Raw genomic sequence first — 17,420 nt, 5'->3', positions numbered from 1 at the left:
TCTTGCAACCCCATATTCTTCCTAGATGCAAAAGGATGAGACTGAAGATGCTTTAAAGCAATTATGGGATGAAGGCCAGGACTTCACTTAGTTCAGCAGATACAGTGATTCTGAGTTTAAAGTAATTGAAAGCAGAGGATGGGAGATCTTGGATAATGGATTTCTCTTAAGCTTTATTTTAGATGTCTTTTAATGGGTATAGGTACTGAGGGAATTGTCATTTATGTGGCAGGCCAGTAACATGGAATCCAGTGAGAGCTGCTGTACTGTTGGCTGAAGCTCTGTAGAAAGAAAGTGATTGGAGCTACCCAGAAGGTCAAGGAGATGTTAAGTGTATTCTAAAAGTAATGCAGTGGGAGAGTTCTGTTCTAGTCTCACTTGTATAGTTGTGTAAGGTGGCAGTGCAGAGTAACCAAAGAAAGAAGGCTTTGAAGGAGAATAGTTTTATTTTTTAACTTTCTTATGCTTAAAAAGTTAATATCATTTCATTTGTTAAGTGTCTTACGCCTCTTGCAGCTGCTCTTGTGTGTGTGTAAAATGCTGAAGTGCCCTAGTTTTAGAGTGTGCCTGCAGCTGCACATGCAGCAGAGAGAGATTATTAAAGCAAAAATCTGAATTTCCTACCTATGGAAAAAAGCAGTTCTAAAATCTCATTTGTTTCCTTGGTCTAAACCTCACCTGGCAAGGGCAAGGCTCAGCTTTTGGATGTTGGTGAAGATAACACTTGTTTGTTCTTACACAGGGCACACTGAGACTGCACCTGAAAATGGGATGTGTGTGGGGGGGTGTCCGCACAGGGCAACTGAATCACTTGGTGCTGTACATAGGAATTAATTACTGTGACACAGGAAAAGAGTAGTGCCATGCTTTTGAATGATCAGTATGCTGCCGTGTATGAAGGAATTCTTCACATGAGGATGGTAAAGCACTGGAACAGGTGACCTAGGAAGTTGTGGATGCCCCATTCTTGGAAATGTCCAAGGCCAGGTTGGATTGGGCTTTGAGCAACTTGATCTCCAGTGGAGTGTGTTCCTGTCCATAGTAGAGGGGTTGGAACTAGATGGTCATTAAGGTCCCTTCCAACCCAGACCATTCTGTGATTCATCCTGTGATTCTGTGGTGGCAGTTCCAACCCAGACCATTCTGTGATTCATCCTGTGATTCTGTGGTGGCAGAAGAACAACTATTATGGGCCTACTCTGTCTAAAACATGAAGTCACTTGGATGGTAACTGTGAACTTCAGTGCACATGGAGCTAAGTCAGAAGAGTTGAAAGCATGGGTATGCACTGAGTTCAGGAGGGATGTGGTGACTTGTGTATGTCAGTGGGATGGCAAGAAGAAAGCACTGTGTTTTCTGAAAAGCTCTATGTTGGCAGGAGTATCCTAAATTAATCAGTAGATATTGTTCATTTTGCAGCATAGTCATTTAAATTAAAAATATGTATTGCATCAAAAGAATGTTTCGTTTTATTTTACTTCAGTGGGGAGAAGTGATTATGTCCTCTTTTCTTTGAGACTAAAGAGATTGCATTGTTTTCAGAAATACCTATATCTCAAGATCAAATTGCTCAATAGAGCAATGTATAGCAAAGTATCCATTTTCCCCTTCTCTCCATGCCCACACTCACTTTGCTGCGGTTGCTATCTCACTAACACTCACAGGCTGCAATATGCTTTGATCACTGTGCCCTCTGAGCAAGGGTATCAAATAATGGGACACTCAAGTTTCTTTCTGCAATTCAAGCAATCTCACCTTGGAATCGGTGTGATACAGAAAGCAGGCTGGTCTGTGCCCGATTCTCCATTTCTCAGCAGTAGGTGTAAGCTTCATTGTACCTTGGAATTACTCACAGGAATTACCTCATAGTTTGGAGAATGATCTCTGGTTTAAGTCCAGAAGAGCTTTTCATCTAGAAAACTGTACAGGTACTTCATTTCATAATGTCTGAGGTGACCTTCCATGTACAGCTACTGCAGCAATACACTGACACTGATCCTGGGTATGGGAATCTCTCTGACATCGTGGTAGCAAATGCTGCCTGCAGCAGTGGGGAATCTGAGGAGAAGCAGCTGGTACTCTTGTACCTTGGCTGAAGGTGTTTGCCCTTGTGTAGCAGTCTCACAAATAAATCACTGCATCTTGCACATTGCCTGCTTTTGGTGTTTGGAGAGCCCATGCCCTGAGACAGGCTGCACAGCACAAATTGCTGGCTGTCTGGAACTGAGGTTGTCCTGCATGCCCTCAGGCAGTGGCATTTCAGATTTCATTTTGGTGATGTGTAATTAAAAAGCTTCCATTCACGTGTCTCATCTGTGTTTGGGTGAGCTTGCTAGCTTCTGGCCAACTGCAGAACTGGCTTCATAGCACAGACTTTTTCAACAGAAAACCTTTTTGCCAGGGATCCTTTCATGTTAGTGTCCTTGTTTTATATTGCAGTGAGATAATGAAATATCATTATCCAGAGAATATGAGTGTCAGCTTTTTAAAAAATGTTGTTCCAGACACTGTGTTTCTTTTATCATCCTTAAGAGATCCTAACTCTCCCTACAAAGGCATTTGGTTTGGTATCTTCTACGTTATTTAATATTTTAGGATACAATGCTTTTTAAAGCTGACGTAGTCAGCCAAAAGTAATCTTTTATAAATATGCATCTCCCAATGGAGCAGTTATACAAGTTTAATCTTTAAAAGAAAAAAAAAAAGCTGACCCTTTCCCTATAGCCAGTTGCATCATCCAGATTTATGTCTGTGGATTGTTTCCAAATAAATCTATTTGTGCTTCTATCTTTAATGTTTTACAGTTGAGTGCTGAATTAGCTGTGTTTATCTCTCTAGTCTATATGATGAAAACAATGCAAGTTTTATACCATTCCGGGAGTAGTAAGCACTAATGCTGGTGAGTTTTCACTCTGCTTTGCTCAGGCAGGCCATTAGAGATGAGGAGCATTGGTAGCAGTGCTTTGTTTGGCAACTGTGATTGTAGACTTGTGTGATAAGTGCCAGAGCAAAAAGAATTGGGACAGTCATTGCAGCTTGGTGTCATATAATTTATTTATATTTGCAAACCAGACTGGTAAGTTCCACACTGTTGGAAGTACAAAAAGATGTACTAAAGCACTGACCTTTTAAGAATTGAAAATATTTTAATATAATCTTAATTAATAGGCATGTTTAAATAAGGCATGAACTTTGCTTTCATGTTTCAGTGAATAGAAGTGAAACAGATATTCTGTCACTTTTCTGACTCAAACCTCCAACTTGCAAATGTACTTTGTAAGTACTGCTGTTTAGACTGTAGAAGAACAGGCATTTTCCATTTGCTAATGATGGAAGTTTCAAAAAGTTTTTATCTGAAGTTGTGAAGACTTGTATTACCTCTGCTAAAAATAGCAAACTGGTCTATAGTCTGGAAATACTCTTTCTTCACCTAAGTTCGTTTAGAAATCACTTAAACCTACTTCCCTTAACAAGATAATCTGAGTGTTGACATCCAGCCAGAATTAGGTGCGTGTCTCTGTCGTTTCAAAACAGAAATCTAGATTTTAGTTTTAACACACTGGAATGCATTAGATCCAGGGCTTCTGCAGAATTCCTGCAGTTCTTTCTCCCTTACTGCTACAATAGTTGGCAAAACCTTGAAAATCTCTTGAAATAATTTTATCTATGTTGTTAATTAGAAGAAAAATTTGTTACAAAAATATTTTGATTTGATGGTATAGTCCTACCCATCCTGCCAAGAGTTTTCTGAAGAATTTAAATTAAGAAGCCTGAAAGAGTTGTTTTTGATGTGTTTCTGTTTTTCTTCTGAAATGGTAGCTCTGCTAGAGAAATATTTCTAGTGTCTCTTTTGAACCTGGTGTTCAGTTCATTTAAGAGGGCTTGGGTTTTTTTGGGTGGAATAGAATGGACAGTACATGTGTAAAATTTCCAAGCCGATGGTTCAGTTCTATTCCTATTTGTATGCCCTTCCCCAAAGGATTAACCTGAAATAAGTGCAGTGTAGTGCACCATCAGTGTCTTGGTTTCCCCATTCCCTAGAAAGCTGACATCTCTTGTGAGCAAGCTTCTGCAAAAGGCACGTTCATGCTGTGCTCTCCTTGTCCCTCCTGCAACCTATTGCTGAGTCTTACAGTCCTCCAATCTCCAGAGGTATTTCCCTTGTTTCCCACCATGTTGCACTAAAAGAATTGTAGGATCTGAGCTCACCCCCAGCGCTGCTCTGAGCCTGTCTCTTGAACTGGTCACTGATCCTTCCCAGAAGCACCAGGAATCTCCTTGTCCATAGTAAGTGCTAGCAAAGGTTTCTTAGTGTGCCCTTTTGCTCCTGTCCTCAGCTACTGCTCAGGGAGCGTCTGCCAACTACCAGCACAGCACATCTGCCACACAGGAAGGGCTCTGCAGGCAGGGATTTAAAGGATGAAGGTTGCTTCAGAATGGTCTGTGGATAGGAGCTGGCTGCTGCCAGGCTGCTTGCGCTTTGGAGGCCAGCAGCAACATGCAAGGCACCATTTATTACCTCCTGTACAGAAGGGAAGTTCTAAGTTGTTACAGAAAGGGAGAAAAGGAGGAGCTGTTTTATACTGATAAAATGCCAGTGCTTAGTTCTGTGCTTCTGTTGAAGTGTTGGAGTAATTGTCTTGGACACAGCTCTTCTGTGCAGTTTGTACAAATGGATTTTGGTGATGAGAGGAGATGCTTTGGTTTTGTGTACCAACTGTTGTTGGTTTGGGTCTCTAATCCATTTTCAAGCCTCTCAGCAGGGTCTCATTGTAGCATGTGTTAATTTAAGGTGAGAATTTCCCTTTATCTTGTTTTGAAGGACTTGGCTTTGGTAATGGTTATGTTTGCGTGCATAGGAGTTTACAAAAGCAAAGCCAGTGCTGGTGGCCATGTGACTTTGGTTCACTCAAGGCACTGTTTTATAATCATGTTCGGAAAAGCGTAACAGGCCCTGAACAAGATTAGGGCTGCAATGTGCTTATGCTGTGACAGCGAGGAGTAGTATTGACTTAGTGTTCAGCTCAGAGATAGCAGAAGCAGCAGCATAAGAAATTTAGTCTGTCCAATGTTCAGTATAGTGCAGAAGCACTGGAAAATATTGTCCCCAGCTGTGCTGGAACAGGCTTCCAGGCCAACACTCACCCCACTCTCTTCTTGAGGGGAAGTTTTAGAGTCATTATTGACAAGCAGATTTAGAAAACTAGCGTCTGACAAGTGAGTTTTTAAATGAGGCTCTTTACAACTTATCCTCTCCAACAACTCTAAAGAAGAGAGCAGATCGTAATTTTGTCCAGACTTACTCTGAGGATTTTAGTATTAAACATCCAGGTACTTGGTTTTTTTACCTTTTTATCTGTCAGGTACTACATGCATCTTGGTAATTTTTGGCCAGCCATAGAACTTTGAGACCTATTTATCTTTGGAAAGATTGCTGTCCTTTGTTCCTCAGATTGCAATTTTAAAATGCAAGTAAGCATGGTGTGCAAGTATGGAATGAACACATTATTTAACTCTAAACCAATAAATTGCACTAAAATTTTACTTAGTATATTGTTTGTCTAAATATATATAGATATTGATAACACAAAGAATGTGAAAGTCTAAGGACTTGCAAAATATATTTTTTCTGTAAATATGGACAGTAGTTTTTGCATGTCTTATTCATAAACTATGGATGTAAGAAGAGGCAAAAGTCACAAGTACTGGAAAAGCTTTAATTTGTGTTGATTTCTGCTTTCCCATGTATTCAGCCCCTGGATCATGGCTCACAAGAATTTGCTTTTAGGATAAACAACCCAGTTTTGCCATTAAAGAGACTCTTTAGTCCTAAATTTCAGTGATGCTGCCTTAGAAGAGACTAGCCAGTTGTTGAATGCTCAGATGCTTATTCTGAGCCAGGTACTCAGGATTTTGGTCTTAATGTGTTTCTGAATTAATAAATAATAAATTCTGTCAGCTCTGACCTGTATCTGTACTTTCAACATGCTCTACCTAGCACAGCAATGCCTCTGACTTGATTGACATGCTAGCTGGCCGCTGTTCCCAGTGTCCAGACAAAACTGCCTAGACTAGCCCCAATTCTTTATTATAACATGTACAAATTTAGACTACTCTCTTCTCTGCTTAATTCTGGGTAATTCAAACTCTGCATTTTTTACATTGTGTATGTCAGGTGTGACATGCTATATAAAATACACGAGGGGATTTAAGAGTAGGACTTTTATTTTGTTTTCTTTTTGAGCAGTGTTCATAAGGAAGTAGTTGGAGGTAGCAGGATTAGATGCTAAGGAGTAAAGACTATATCAGTTCCCAGTTAGCTCTGCTTTAAATTTCCCAGTTTAATGCTGAGTTTCCTCTGCTGTGTATTGGCAGTGCTTTTTTACTGAGGCATGAGTTTGTTCCAGCTGTCATTTCTGAAGCCTTCCCCATCCCACACGCCCCCAGCACTCTCAGACAGCTAAAAAAAGTAGCTGTTCAGTCATACCGGGGGGATTAGATGACAAGTGGCAGGTACAGAATAGCTAGATTTTCTTCTTTTTTCCCTGTAATCCCTCCTCCTCTGATTTAGCTGTTTCTGCTTCTCAGTATCTTCTCTCACACTGGCAGAAATAGAGCAGGGAGCTGGAGGGTGGTCTTTCTCCGTTGGTGCTCAGAGCACCCTGTGCCCAGAGGTGTACCTGCCGTGCCATGGCTGTCTGCAGGCCTGGGGCTCTCCTGTGCTTGTGCTCTCATCCACACCTGTGCAGCCCTTGTACAGCTCCACTTCCAGACCCGTGTTGGCATGCAGTTCTGGGGAGGCTGCTGTGCCCATCCTCACCTTGGCACAGGTCTCAGCAGCACTTCTTGCTTGTGTTCCCCAAGTGCCACTTCACACTGCGTCTAACCTCCTGAGGCTTACACTTCTGGTGGTAGAGACCTTCTGGAAATAGACCTGCCTCTTTCTTGTGGCTGATTCCCTTCTCCCATGGAACAGAGCTTAAGCATCTTCTTTCCAGCTCCTCAGCCTTGCTGTGGGGCCTTTGGTTTGTCATTCACCTCACTGGGAATAGCTGGTTCACACTGTGCAAATATGTGCTTGATGTGCCACAGGCTGAAAAACAAGTGTTCGTATTCTGCACAACACTTGTGTTTTTAAAAAGGCCTGTCAAAATGCCAGTGTGATGCTTTGTCTCTCAATGTTTGGCATTCAGTGTTTTTCCAGGATCTGGGTGAATGTTCCTTCTGCTTTCCAGCACATCCTCCCAGAGGCTCTAATTCTCAACAAAGTTTTTCCCCTCGAATATGTTACCTTGTCTCTCAGGCCAGGCTTCTTTGACCAGAGCTTATCTGGCATGTAAAGAAGCACTAAAAGCTTATAGTTTTCCTCCTTTCTCAGTGTTTTTTGTGAGCCTTTTCTTCAACTTTGAATATTTTTAATATAAATTTTGTCTTTGTGCTTGTTTTGCTTCCCACTGCTGGCAATTTCTACTTCTCCTCACACAGGCCTCCTTTGGACAAGCTGGAGATAACTGGTTTTGTTAGTTCAAGAGGAACACCTTAGACTGTAAGGTTATTAAAGGCATTTTTCTCTGACAGATGCTGATCATGGAACAGCTCTTTCAAAGTAGTTCTAGCCATCATAAAGTGGGTGGGTTTTTTTCCATTTTAGGAAGTAAACTTTGGTACTGGTATTTGGTACAGAGATTATTAACTGCTGTAGGAGTTTACTGTAATTATAATGGCTGTGTGTGAGACATGGGGTGAGCTGACATCCTATGAAATTGCTTGTCAGTCCTTCTAGACCTTGTACTTATCTTGGTAACAGAAGTATTGATTAAACCTGTCTGATTGTGAACACATAGATATATTGAAACTGATCAGAAACTTCTAAATAGATTTCATTTCCATTACAAAACTGTTCTTGTAGGAATAATCTCTCAATTTTTAACTTGTCTTCATTCAAAGCAAAACTAAAAGCTGAGCCTGCAGAGGTCCTCCCTAGCACTAATCATCCTTATGGATCGATCCCTTTCAGCTCTGCTCCTGGTGTAGATGCTGAATTCTGTGTTGCCACTGGTGTTACTTGAAAGCTCAGCATTTACAAATGCATATTATTTAGTAGCAATACATATATCTTTTCTTGCCTTTTCCCCCTATTTTTTCCCCTCTTTCCACAAAAAGAAGCTGAGGTTCAGCTTTCTGTTTAAAGCTGTGCCATATAGTAATGGCAGAGCTGAGAGAGACAGCTGTTCTTCACAGAAAATGATCCATCTCTAACACTTCTTTATGCAACTTTTATTCCTTTATGGAAAGGTAGTGGTCCAAGATAAACAGCAGAGCAAATATTAGATAGTTAAATTATATCTCTTCCGGCATCTGTTAGGTATTGAAACCAGTGTTGTCAATATTTAGGTGTGGATTTTAGATGTTTGGTTGTCTGATTAATCTGTTTGTATCCTAGAGCAGGAGGTATTTTGTGTGGGAGCACACCTACACTGGTTACTAAATGCTTGTGCCAATTCCTATTTGATCTCCAGCATCGTTAAAATTCATGGTGTGCCATCTGTTCTTTTCATCACTTGTCATATAAGTGGTCATATGAATGTGTATTCAAACCATATCAAAAATATTCCAAGGAAATGTTCAACAAGGAAATATGGGGAAAAAGTATTACTTCATGTACCTAGGTCTTTTTTGCAAGTGTATTTTCTGGATGGCATTTAAACCACAGTTTTAAAGTTAATGGAGTGTTGCATAATCCCATGGTGCAGTGCTTGTAGAAAATAATGCACATACTTGGTATGAAAGATGCAGAGAAATTTGTGCTGACACTATTAGAGCATCAGTGTTCTCACTAGCTCTTAGAAACACTATTTTTATTTTTTTATGACAGTTTCCTCTTCTAGATGATGCCCTAGGCCAGGCTGATGGGAATTGTGATGTAGTCCCACTGAGTTACAGTAGGACTTTTTCTGAGAATGTTCCAAATAGTTGATACATGCAGAAGAAAAGCTTGTTTTACAAGTGCCTTAACTTTGAGGGAGAGGTAAGATATGAAGAGTTTAGAATCACAGAAATGTTAAGGTTGGAAAAGACCTCTAAAAATGAAGTCAAACAGTTAAACTAACACTGCCATGTTCACCACTAAACCATGGCCCCGAGTGCCACATCCCCAAATTTTTTAACACTTCCAGAGATGGTGGCTTCGCCACTTCCCTGGGCAGCCTGATGACTCTTTTGGGGAGATTTTTTTTTTTTCCTAATATCCAGTCTAAAACTCTCCTTGTGCAACTTGAGGCCATTTCCTTCTCATGATGTTTCTTCTTGTTCTGTGAGAAGCAGCTGACCCTCACCTGACTACAAGCTCCTTTCAGGCAGTTGTAGAACGTGATATGATTCCCCTTGAGCCTCCCTTTCTCCAGGCTAAACACCCCCAGCTCCGTCCCCTGCTCCTCACAGCACTTGTGCTTCAGTCACTCCACCAACTCTCTTGGCTTTCTCTGGACTTGTTCCAGCACCAGGTATGGATTTTTATAATGGTAGATCCTGCCAAGTTCAGTGGTGCTCACATTATCTTGCCAAAAATTGATCCATCTACCCATAGGTCACACTAATCTTTTGTATGAGCTTTTAAAATGGCAAATACTAAAATCTTGTATTGGGCTGCCTTTAACGTGTTACAGTTCTTATTATCATTTGGAATCAGTATTTGTTAAGTTGAACAGTGGTTATTTCTATTGATTGCAAGAGACTTAATGCAGGAATCAAGAAGAGCAGTGTCTGACAATTATTTAAGGTTTCACACAATTTTTTTTGGTGAGACTATGTGATTTTTGAACACTGTTCTTGGCAAAACGTTGCTCTTGAACATGAAACATTTGATAACAGCATTTTTCTATTTCCCTCACCCAACTTTCCCCTGCAAAAATGGTACAGTATGTGTAGCATACAGGTTCTTCCTGCTACCTTTTACCCTCTGTGTTAATCCTGACACATGCCTGTGGAAGGAGGTAAGCAGGGAAACAAAGATTTCTGTGAGGCCACAAAGGGAATGAACTCACTGAGGTACTAAATGCTGAGTGTGTATTGTTAAAGCTGACCTGCATAAGAAATTGCTTGGAGCCTTCTGAGGAAAATTTGTTTTAATTATGTTTTCTGAAGTGGATCTAATACAGTAATTCCTGTTTAGCTTTTAAATCCAGAGTAATAAGGGTTTTTTTTCCAACTTTCATTTCTAGTGATATTTTTGTTCAAATGAATTGGTGTCTTTCATCCCCTAGGCTTTATTTATAACTGCCTCTTTATCCTTGCTTGCAAATGCTTTCAAGCTGTTTTCGGAGGGCTTCTTAGAATTCCTACAGTCTGCCTTTAGGCTGCTCCCAGATTGGTGTGTTCTGGACTCCAGCACCCCTATAGTGGAACTGCTGGGTACAAAGATGAGTAGTAAGATGAAAAAATCCTGGCATCTAATTTCTTGGGTTTTTTTTTTTTCTTTTTTTTTTTAGTTAGAGATAGATGCTGAAACAAGGATATGGTTTTGATTTGAGTAATAGTAATGAATCTTCTGAGATTTTTTTTCTTTATAAAGGGTTGTTGAAAGGGCATTCAGAACTCCAAAATTAGATCTCGTTCTAGGCTGTTAGGGGCTGATCAAAAGTCTGTTGCAAATAATGGGAATATCTCCTCAGTTATATTTCATTCAGGTCCCTAAAAGTCCTCTCTCCAGTCCTGCATTATGGATGTGCAATTTGTAAAGAAGTTTTTGCCAGTATCTCATACCATACCTTTAGAAACCTGGGATCTGCAAGTCATCTTATAAGTCTTATTAAAACACATTGCTAAAATGAAATCTTCTTGTGGCTCTTTCCTCAACTTGAATTGGGAACTTGTATTGTGGCTTAAATGCTTTTTTCCTTTGGGGTTTTTTTAATGCAAAATGACGTAGAATGGCATTAAGGTGAAATCTTGGAACAGTCTGATTTTAAAGGGAATACAGCAATATTTAAGTTTCAATATAATAAGGCGAGTGATCTACTACTAAGTAAAATGGTTAATTAATATCTTCTTCCTTATTTTAGGAACTGAAGGTTCTGAAACACAAGATAAGAAAGTGACTTCAGGACAAAGCAATGCTGGAACTAAACCAGGTACGCCATTCCACATGCTCCATGTTTTAAGGCTGTTTGCCTCAATGGTGCGTGGAAAACAGCTGTTGTCACAGCAACTTGTAAAGTTTGTTGCTTTTGTACCTCACTGTTTCAGACAAAAGTGGTATCAGTGACTGTTCATGTTTAGATAGGCTGGAATATGTGATTGTATGCAAAGAAGCAAAACTGGAAAAATCTAGTTATATTTTAGAATAGCTTAGGAATGAGGGCTGGGAGGTGAGAGAAGACAACAGAAGCCACCGTATTTGCATCTGTGCTTGAACGAGAATTATGTGCTGTAGGCAAAGATTTGCAGCTTTGTATACATGTGCCTCTGTTCAGGCATTTCCTCACTTACCACAAAGCGTGCCATGGTCTGTAACATATTCTGTGCAGTGGGCAGATGTGTCTCATTACGTCACCATACCTCACGGGTACACTGTGTGGATTTAGTTCACTGTTTGCTTACACAGTTGAAAATGTATGTGCTAAAAACCTTACTGTAGCCCTTGGTGTCATGGGTCTGCTCCACTTGCATGCTTAGACCAAGATCCAGAAGAGGACTCAGATATCTAAATTGTTTGTGTTGCAATTCAGGTACCCAAGGTTGAAGAATGCAATTAGTAATGATTTTGCTCAGATGCCTGGGAAAGCAGAGGTGCTTGTGGTGCTGAGGACCAGGCCCACTCTAACATCCCCTTTTCAGCTCCTTGACAGCTTGGCAGCTCAGTGCCTGTTTTGTACTGACAGATGTTCTCTATCCCCAAAAGGGGTGCCTTGGCCTGTGTCCCCAGAGGGAAGGAATCCCAGCACTGTGTTCAGATCCCACCTGGCATGCTCTGCCAGGCACGCTGGGTCCTGCACAGAGCAGGAATCACGGCCGCTCTCAATCAGATAGACAGTGTTGGAAAAGGAGGAGAAAACAAAGAAGATATTACCTCTTTCCACAGCTCTTTGTGGTGGACAGTGTTCAATATTTGCTTTATTCTACAGTAGTTTAATCTTGTTTTCATTTCTCAGAAGGGCATCTTAGCTGTTCCAATGTTCCCTTCATCTGTGGCGGTGTGTAGAAGGAATCCAAAATTCTTGGGGCTGGAGTGAGAGAAGGCAGAGTGAGCTGACAGTATGAGCCACAAAAACTGGTCATATTTACAACTGTATATGACAATTGTTAAATTAGGAACTTAATTTCTACAAATATAAATTTCGCTTAAGAGTTTGTTGAGTCTTAGTTCTATAGATTTGTAAAACTTATTTTTTCCTTTTGTTGCTATCATTAGGGACAAAAACCTATTGATGTTTCAGTGCAGAATTTCTGCAATATACTGTTCAAGGCTTCTAAGCTTTCAAAATTACCTATTAACTTGTTAAAATGAATTTTGAACACACACTAAATGTTCTAAATATATGGACATATACTGTTTTCATATGGAATTTAAAGGCTTAATTTCCAGCAGCAGGTAAAAAACTAATTTCTCCTATGTAGAACTATGGCTTATTTATTCTCCAAACATCCCTATCATACATATGCTTAATTCTATGCCTGTTACATAAGTGGAGGGAAATAGATTGCTGAGTGTGAGTTCCCACATATTGCAGTTTTACCAGACTGCAAGTTCCAAAGCAGCATGTGGGTCTTGTGGAGTGTTGTCTCTTAGGTTTTGCATATGCCAAGTTGGCAATTATTTCTCTAAAAAATGAGAAATTCTTGCAGGATTTGTTGCAGCTGACATTTTCCCCATTTCCTTTCACAGTAACTTAAAGCTTATGGTCTGATGAGGAATATGAGCAAAAGAGTGTACAAAATATTTTTTGTTTGTTTGTCCTGGTGTTCCTACCAAATAAGAAGAAATGCCAATCCCCCAGGTATTTGCCTGGTGGGTTTTTAATGAATAAAGATGTGAGAAATAAAATGGGGAGCAGTCCCAGTGAACTCTCTTCTTTTGCCACAGTTTGAAACCATTGATGCTCTGCACTGAAGGTGCCAGCAGAACATCTGGATTCAGAATGCAGATGTTGGAGGTTGGGGTTTTAGCCAAACTATGAAGGATCATTTTGAAGACTTAGAGAAGATATTTTAATTATCAGTGTAAATCTTGCACTGATAATATGTGCTCCAGCGTCTAGTAGAGCAAATGCAATGATGGTCTGCTGCAAAGGTGTTACCCTCATCTTTGTGCTAATATTGATTTAGCTCTTTATGATCCCAAATGTGTGCAAAATCAATTGTTACTGAAGACACACACTCTGCATAGCCTGCGACTTAATGTGAATTCTTTAGGATTGTTCTAACATCCTGCGGTGTTGGGAGAGGGGCTGCTCTTGTGTGAGCACTATCAGGTGTGTGATATGGAAAAAATAATTGGATATCTTCAAACAGAGTGGCAGAGGGCAACTTTAAAAATTTATTTTATTCCTTCATTGCTTATAATTAGGAATTCTTAAGGGAGACCTTTTCAGTTTGCCTGTCCATGTAACCCTCCTGCCTCTTTGAAGAATTGTTGCCTCTCTCCGTTAGGGAAATCTCTCTTCTCAAGAAAGGGAAAAAAACCCTGAACTGGAAGGGTATTCTGAAAGAAGCAGGTTTCTACATTTTTCCCCAGTGCCTCATCATTTTCTGTCAACTCAATGTTACATTGACTTTGCTGACAGCCCTTGAAGGGAATCCTTGTTTTCCAGGGAAAATGTGCATTATTCCACAAGCACTAATTACTCATGCCACAGAAATTCATGTTTTGTGAACCTTGTGTGCCAGTCACCAGAGAGAAGGAATATTATTACCCTTTTGACCCGTGTCTGCATGCTGAAGGGACTGTGTGTGAGTCAGCGTGCTGCTGAACATCAGCCAAATGCAGATGGACACCCTGCAGTGGGCAAATCTCTGCCATGCCATGGCTGAGCACACTGTCATAAATGGCAGCACTCTGGGCTAGCCAGCCAACACTGAAGTTTTGACCTGCAGCTGGGTGACAGATTACCTTTGCTGATGACTTTTTCACTGGTTCTGCCCTTCATGGGGGCTGTCCTGTGTGAAGGTTCTCCGTGCCAACTGTGCAATGGGTTTGCTCCTTGCAGCTGTTACTTTGCACTGCTATTAGCACTCTTAATTGGGGCTCTAGTCTGACAGTAGTTGAGATAATAGTTTTTCACTGATTAGAGTTCAAGTGTAATTAAAGTGTGGTAGCTGTTGGTGAACTGGTTCACCCGAGAAATCCTGTCACTCTCATGCAGAAAACTCTGTTAAAGGATGAAATGCGCTTTTTTTTTTTTTAATCTAACTCAAATATCTATTCAAAATTAGTTTAGCACAGCCTCACTTCAGGGACATACTTTGCAAATATCTTTAACCTCAGTTTTATGACCCATTGTATTGTTTGCTAATAACTTTTTTCATAGGTATGCAGCCTATACACAAGTAGGCTGACTCTACATGTTTTTACAAGTTGATTACATGTGTATTCACACCGAATAGTGAAAAGGTTCTGTTATCTTGTGTTCTTTCATGATGACAGTATTTGAAAAGCTCTTTATCTTAAAATACTTTGAGTTCCTCTCAATACTAAAATAAATTAGTCCATTTAATTATATCCAGAAATCTTTTTTATTTTTCTGTGGGTTTCTTGTTTATTGTGTTCTTATGCAAAGCAGACCTTTTCAGTGCTACTGAAAAAAACCTCATAAAATTAAAAACTTTCCAGGTTTAACAGAACAGGCTGAGTAGGAAATTGGTTTTGGCAGCATGCTGAGATGAATTGCTAACTTGGATTTTGTTCCCTTTGTCTGGAACAGCTCCATTGCTGAGACTGGAAGTTGGATGCTAGCTGTTCAGCCCTTTGTTGTCTTCCAGAACCATCATTGAGCAAGTGATGTTTTCCAACCAAACCTGAATTTTTAACGTCAGACCTGGGCTCTGACACAAATCTTTCATGTGATCCTCGGTCTTACTGCTGTGATCCAAGCAGCCAGTTGCAGATAGTTGTGAAGTACTCATGTAGATAAATTTTCATATACGATAGATAAAGCTCTCATCTTACTTGACTTGTAAGTCCATGCATGTGATGCCTCACTGCCTTTAGTATATTTGCCAGAGTTTTTAACACATGTGCACACAAACGTCTTTTGAGATCAATATCATGCTTTTTCCAGAGGCTCAGCCAGGACTGCTTTAGAATGACTCAGCCAGAGCAGTGTTTTGGTTCAGCCTGTTTTGCTTGGATGCCGAGGCTCTTGTGTCATGATATAGGGCTTATTAGCTGTTCTGAGGCAATATCAAGGGGAAGACAAAGCTTGATTATAATAGCCTTTCCTGTGCATGCATTTTGGAGAGACATTATGGAATAATAAGCAGTATTCTCTCTAGAAGTCAAGTTGTTTTAGGCTTGGAAACAAAAATAAAGCGTCTTCCTTGGTTTTCACAAGCAGTAGCCTTGCTGGGTATTTGCAGTCACATGTTAGTCTATTCTTTAGAAGTATTTTATTTATTAAAAATAGGAATGCCTTCTAATTATCAGTTTTATGGGTTTTTTAAAATAAGATGGATTTCTCAAAACATTATCTATTTTGACAGAATAATTAGGGTTGTTAAACAGCCACTGTCCTCTAAGTTTGGGTTTGGTAGTATTTGATTTTATGCTGTGTGCCTAATACTCCTCTTTCTCCATTTGTAGATCACCCAACAGTACTAAGGGTTGATGACAGGCAACGGCTTGCCAGAGAACGGAGAGAAGAGAGAGAAAAACAGCTAGGTAAGGCCCCCTCTTGTGTGTGTTTGGTTGGTTGGTTTTTTGTTTGTTTTTACTGGACTATCGTCTGCATGCAGCATTATTGCCAACTTACTTTTAGGGGCAGTCCTTTAGCAAAATGATAGTGCTAGGTTTGCAATAGTATCATCTCAGATACTTTACCATATCTTTAAAGTAAATCTTTTAGTTCATCAGTACTGTATCTCTCACCTATTCTATTAATGTGAATGAAAAGTAGGTGTTAATTCTGAAATCATGTAAGGGAACTTAGCTGATGTAAATGGAATTTTGAGGTTTTGGGATATTTTACCAATTAAGATTAAAATGCTGAATACCATAAAATAGAATTGAAGAATATGTTGCCAATGTATGCTTTGAATTTTTTAATGTATACTTGGGGTACATTTTTCAGGTCAAACCGTTAGTGGTAATCAAATAGGTGTGCTCAATATGTTATGTCAGCTAGGCCTGCATAAGTATAACATAGTTTGAGTGAATAGTGAAGGCTGCCTAACAAGTGACTACAGATGGACAGTGTACTGAGTATGATGGTGAGAGAATTAAGAATTATGTGAAGCCAGACTGGTGGCTTTCTGAAAAATGTGTAAATGTTTGGCTGCCACAAGGTTCTGTGGTAATTGGGATGTTGGGAAATACAAGTATTTCCTCTTTTTTATGTGTTTACTCTGATTTATTTCAATGCTGAATTGTTCTAAGGGCTTGAGAAACAGAAGTTCTTTATTTCCCATTTCCAAGTCTGAAAGTTTATTGAACTATATTGTAACTCCAGCCAGAATTATGCTGCTTCTTCTAACCTGAAGAGCCATCATTAATTGTCACCTAGGTCTTGACAGCATTTATATCCTCCCTTGTTTACAGCACCTTATAACATTGAAGTAGCCATGCATGAATTACTAGGATTGTTTTGGAGGGGAAAGTGAAAGCTTTAGTTTTGGCTTGCTCAAGGGGTAACATGACAGGATATTTGATAATCCCTGAAAAGCTGCTCCTCGAGTTGAGGTTGATGGTATGTGTACGCTTAGTTTCTTCAGGTTTCAGAGCAAATGGATGTTACTGGCCCATTTTAATTAATTATTCACATATGATGGTTCCATGTCTTGAATTTCTTTTTTTCTCAGGTTTTATCATTGTATAATAACAATGCTTTAGTCAAATGCAAGAGAAAGATACTTTCCTTGAATTTAACTCAGATTTTTATAGCTATTGATAAGTGACTATTTATTACCAGAAGGGCATGACTTCTGTTGATAAATGTGCTATTTTGTGTGATGTGTTTTAAAAGCAACATCAAAGCAACATCAGAAGTTTTTGTAAGTTGATATGGAATCCTTCATTTCCACATGGGAGAGTTTTGCATGTCCCTGTGATGTATAACTGTATTGCGTGTTGTTGCTTGGAGAATTATTTTGAACTAACAAGAAAATTGAAAGTTGCATTGTACTTTCATCTGTATATTTGTCTGCTGTGATTTAGTATATATATCTCAAGCTGTCTCTTGAGATTCGTGTTCCAGTACAGCAGAGCAATG

At 39.7% G+C, this 17,420-nt stretch overlaps 1 protein-coding gene across 4 annotated transcripts in view; it reads left to right on the top strand.

The window, feature by feature from the left end:
- MAP7 (microtubule associated protein 7) overlaps positions 1-17,420 on the top strand; it is a 109,691-nt gene that overhangs the window by 50,663 nt on the left and 41,608 nt on the right. For all 4 annotated transcript variants that reach the window (XM_059468868.1, XM_059468867.1, XM_059468866.1 and 1 more), the window contains exons 2-3: positions 11,061-11,129; positions 15,797-15,874. In XM_059468868.1, coding sequence (XP_059324851.1) covers positions 11,061-11,129; positions 15,797-15,874 — 147 coding nt within the window. The remainder of the gene's footprint in view (positions 1-11,060; positions 11,130-15,796; positions 15,875-17,420) is intronic.

The sequence above is a fragment of the Ammospiza nelsoni genome, chromosome 3, assembly GCF_027579445.1.
Source record: "Ammospiza nelsoni isolate bAmmNel1 chromosome 3, bAmmNel1.pri, whole genome shotgun sequence".
NCBI classification, from domain to species: Eukaryota; Metazoa; Chordata; class Aves; order Passeriformes; family Passerellidae; genus Ammospiza; species Ammospiza nelsoni.
Note: the sequence above shows the minus strand (reverse complement) of the source record. Positions and strands in the feature narration are given on the sequence as shown.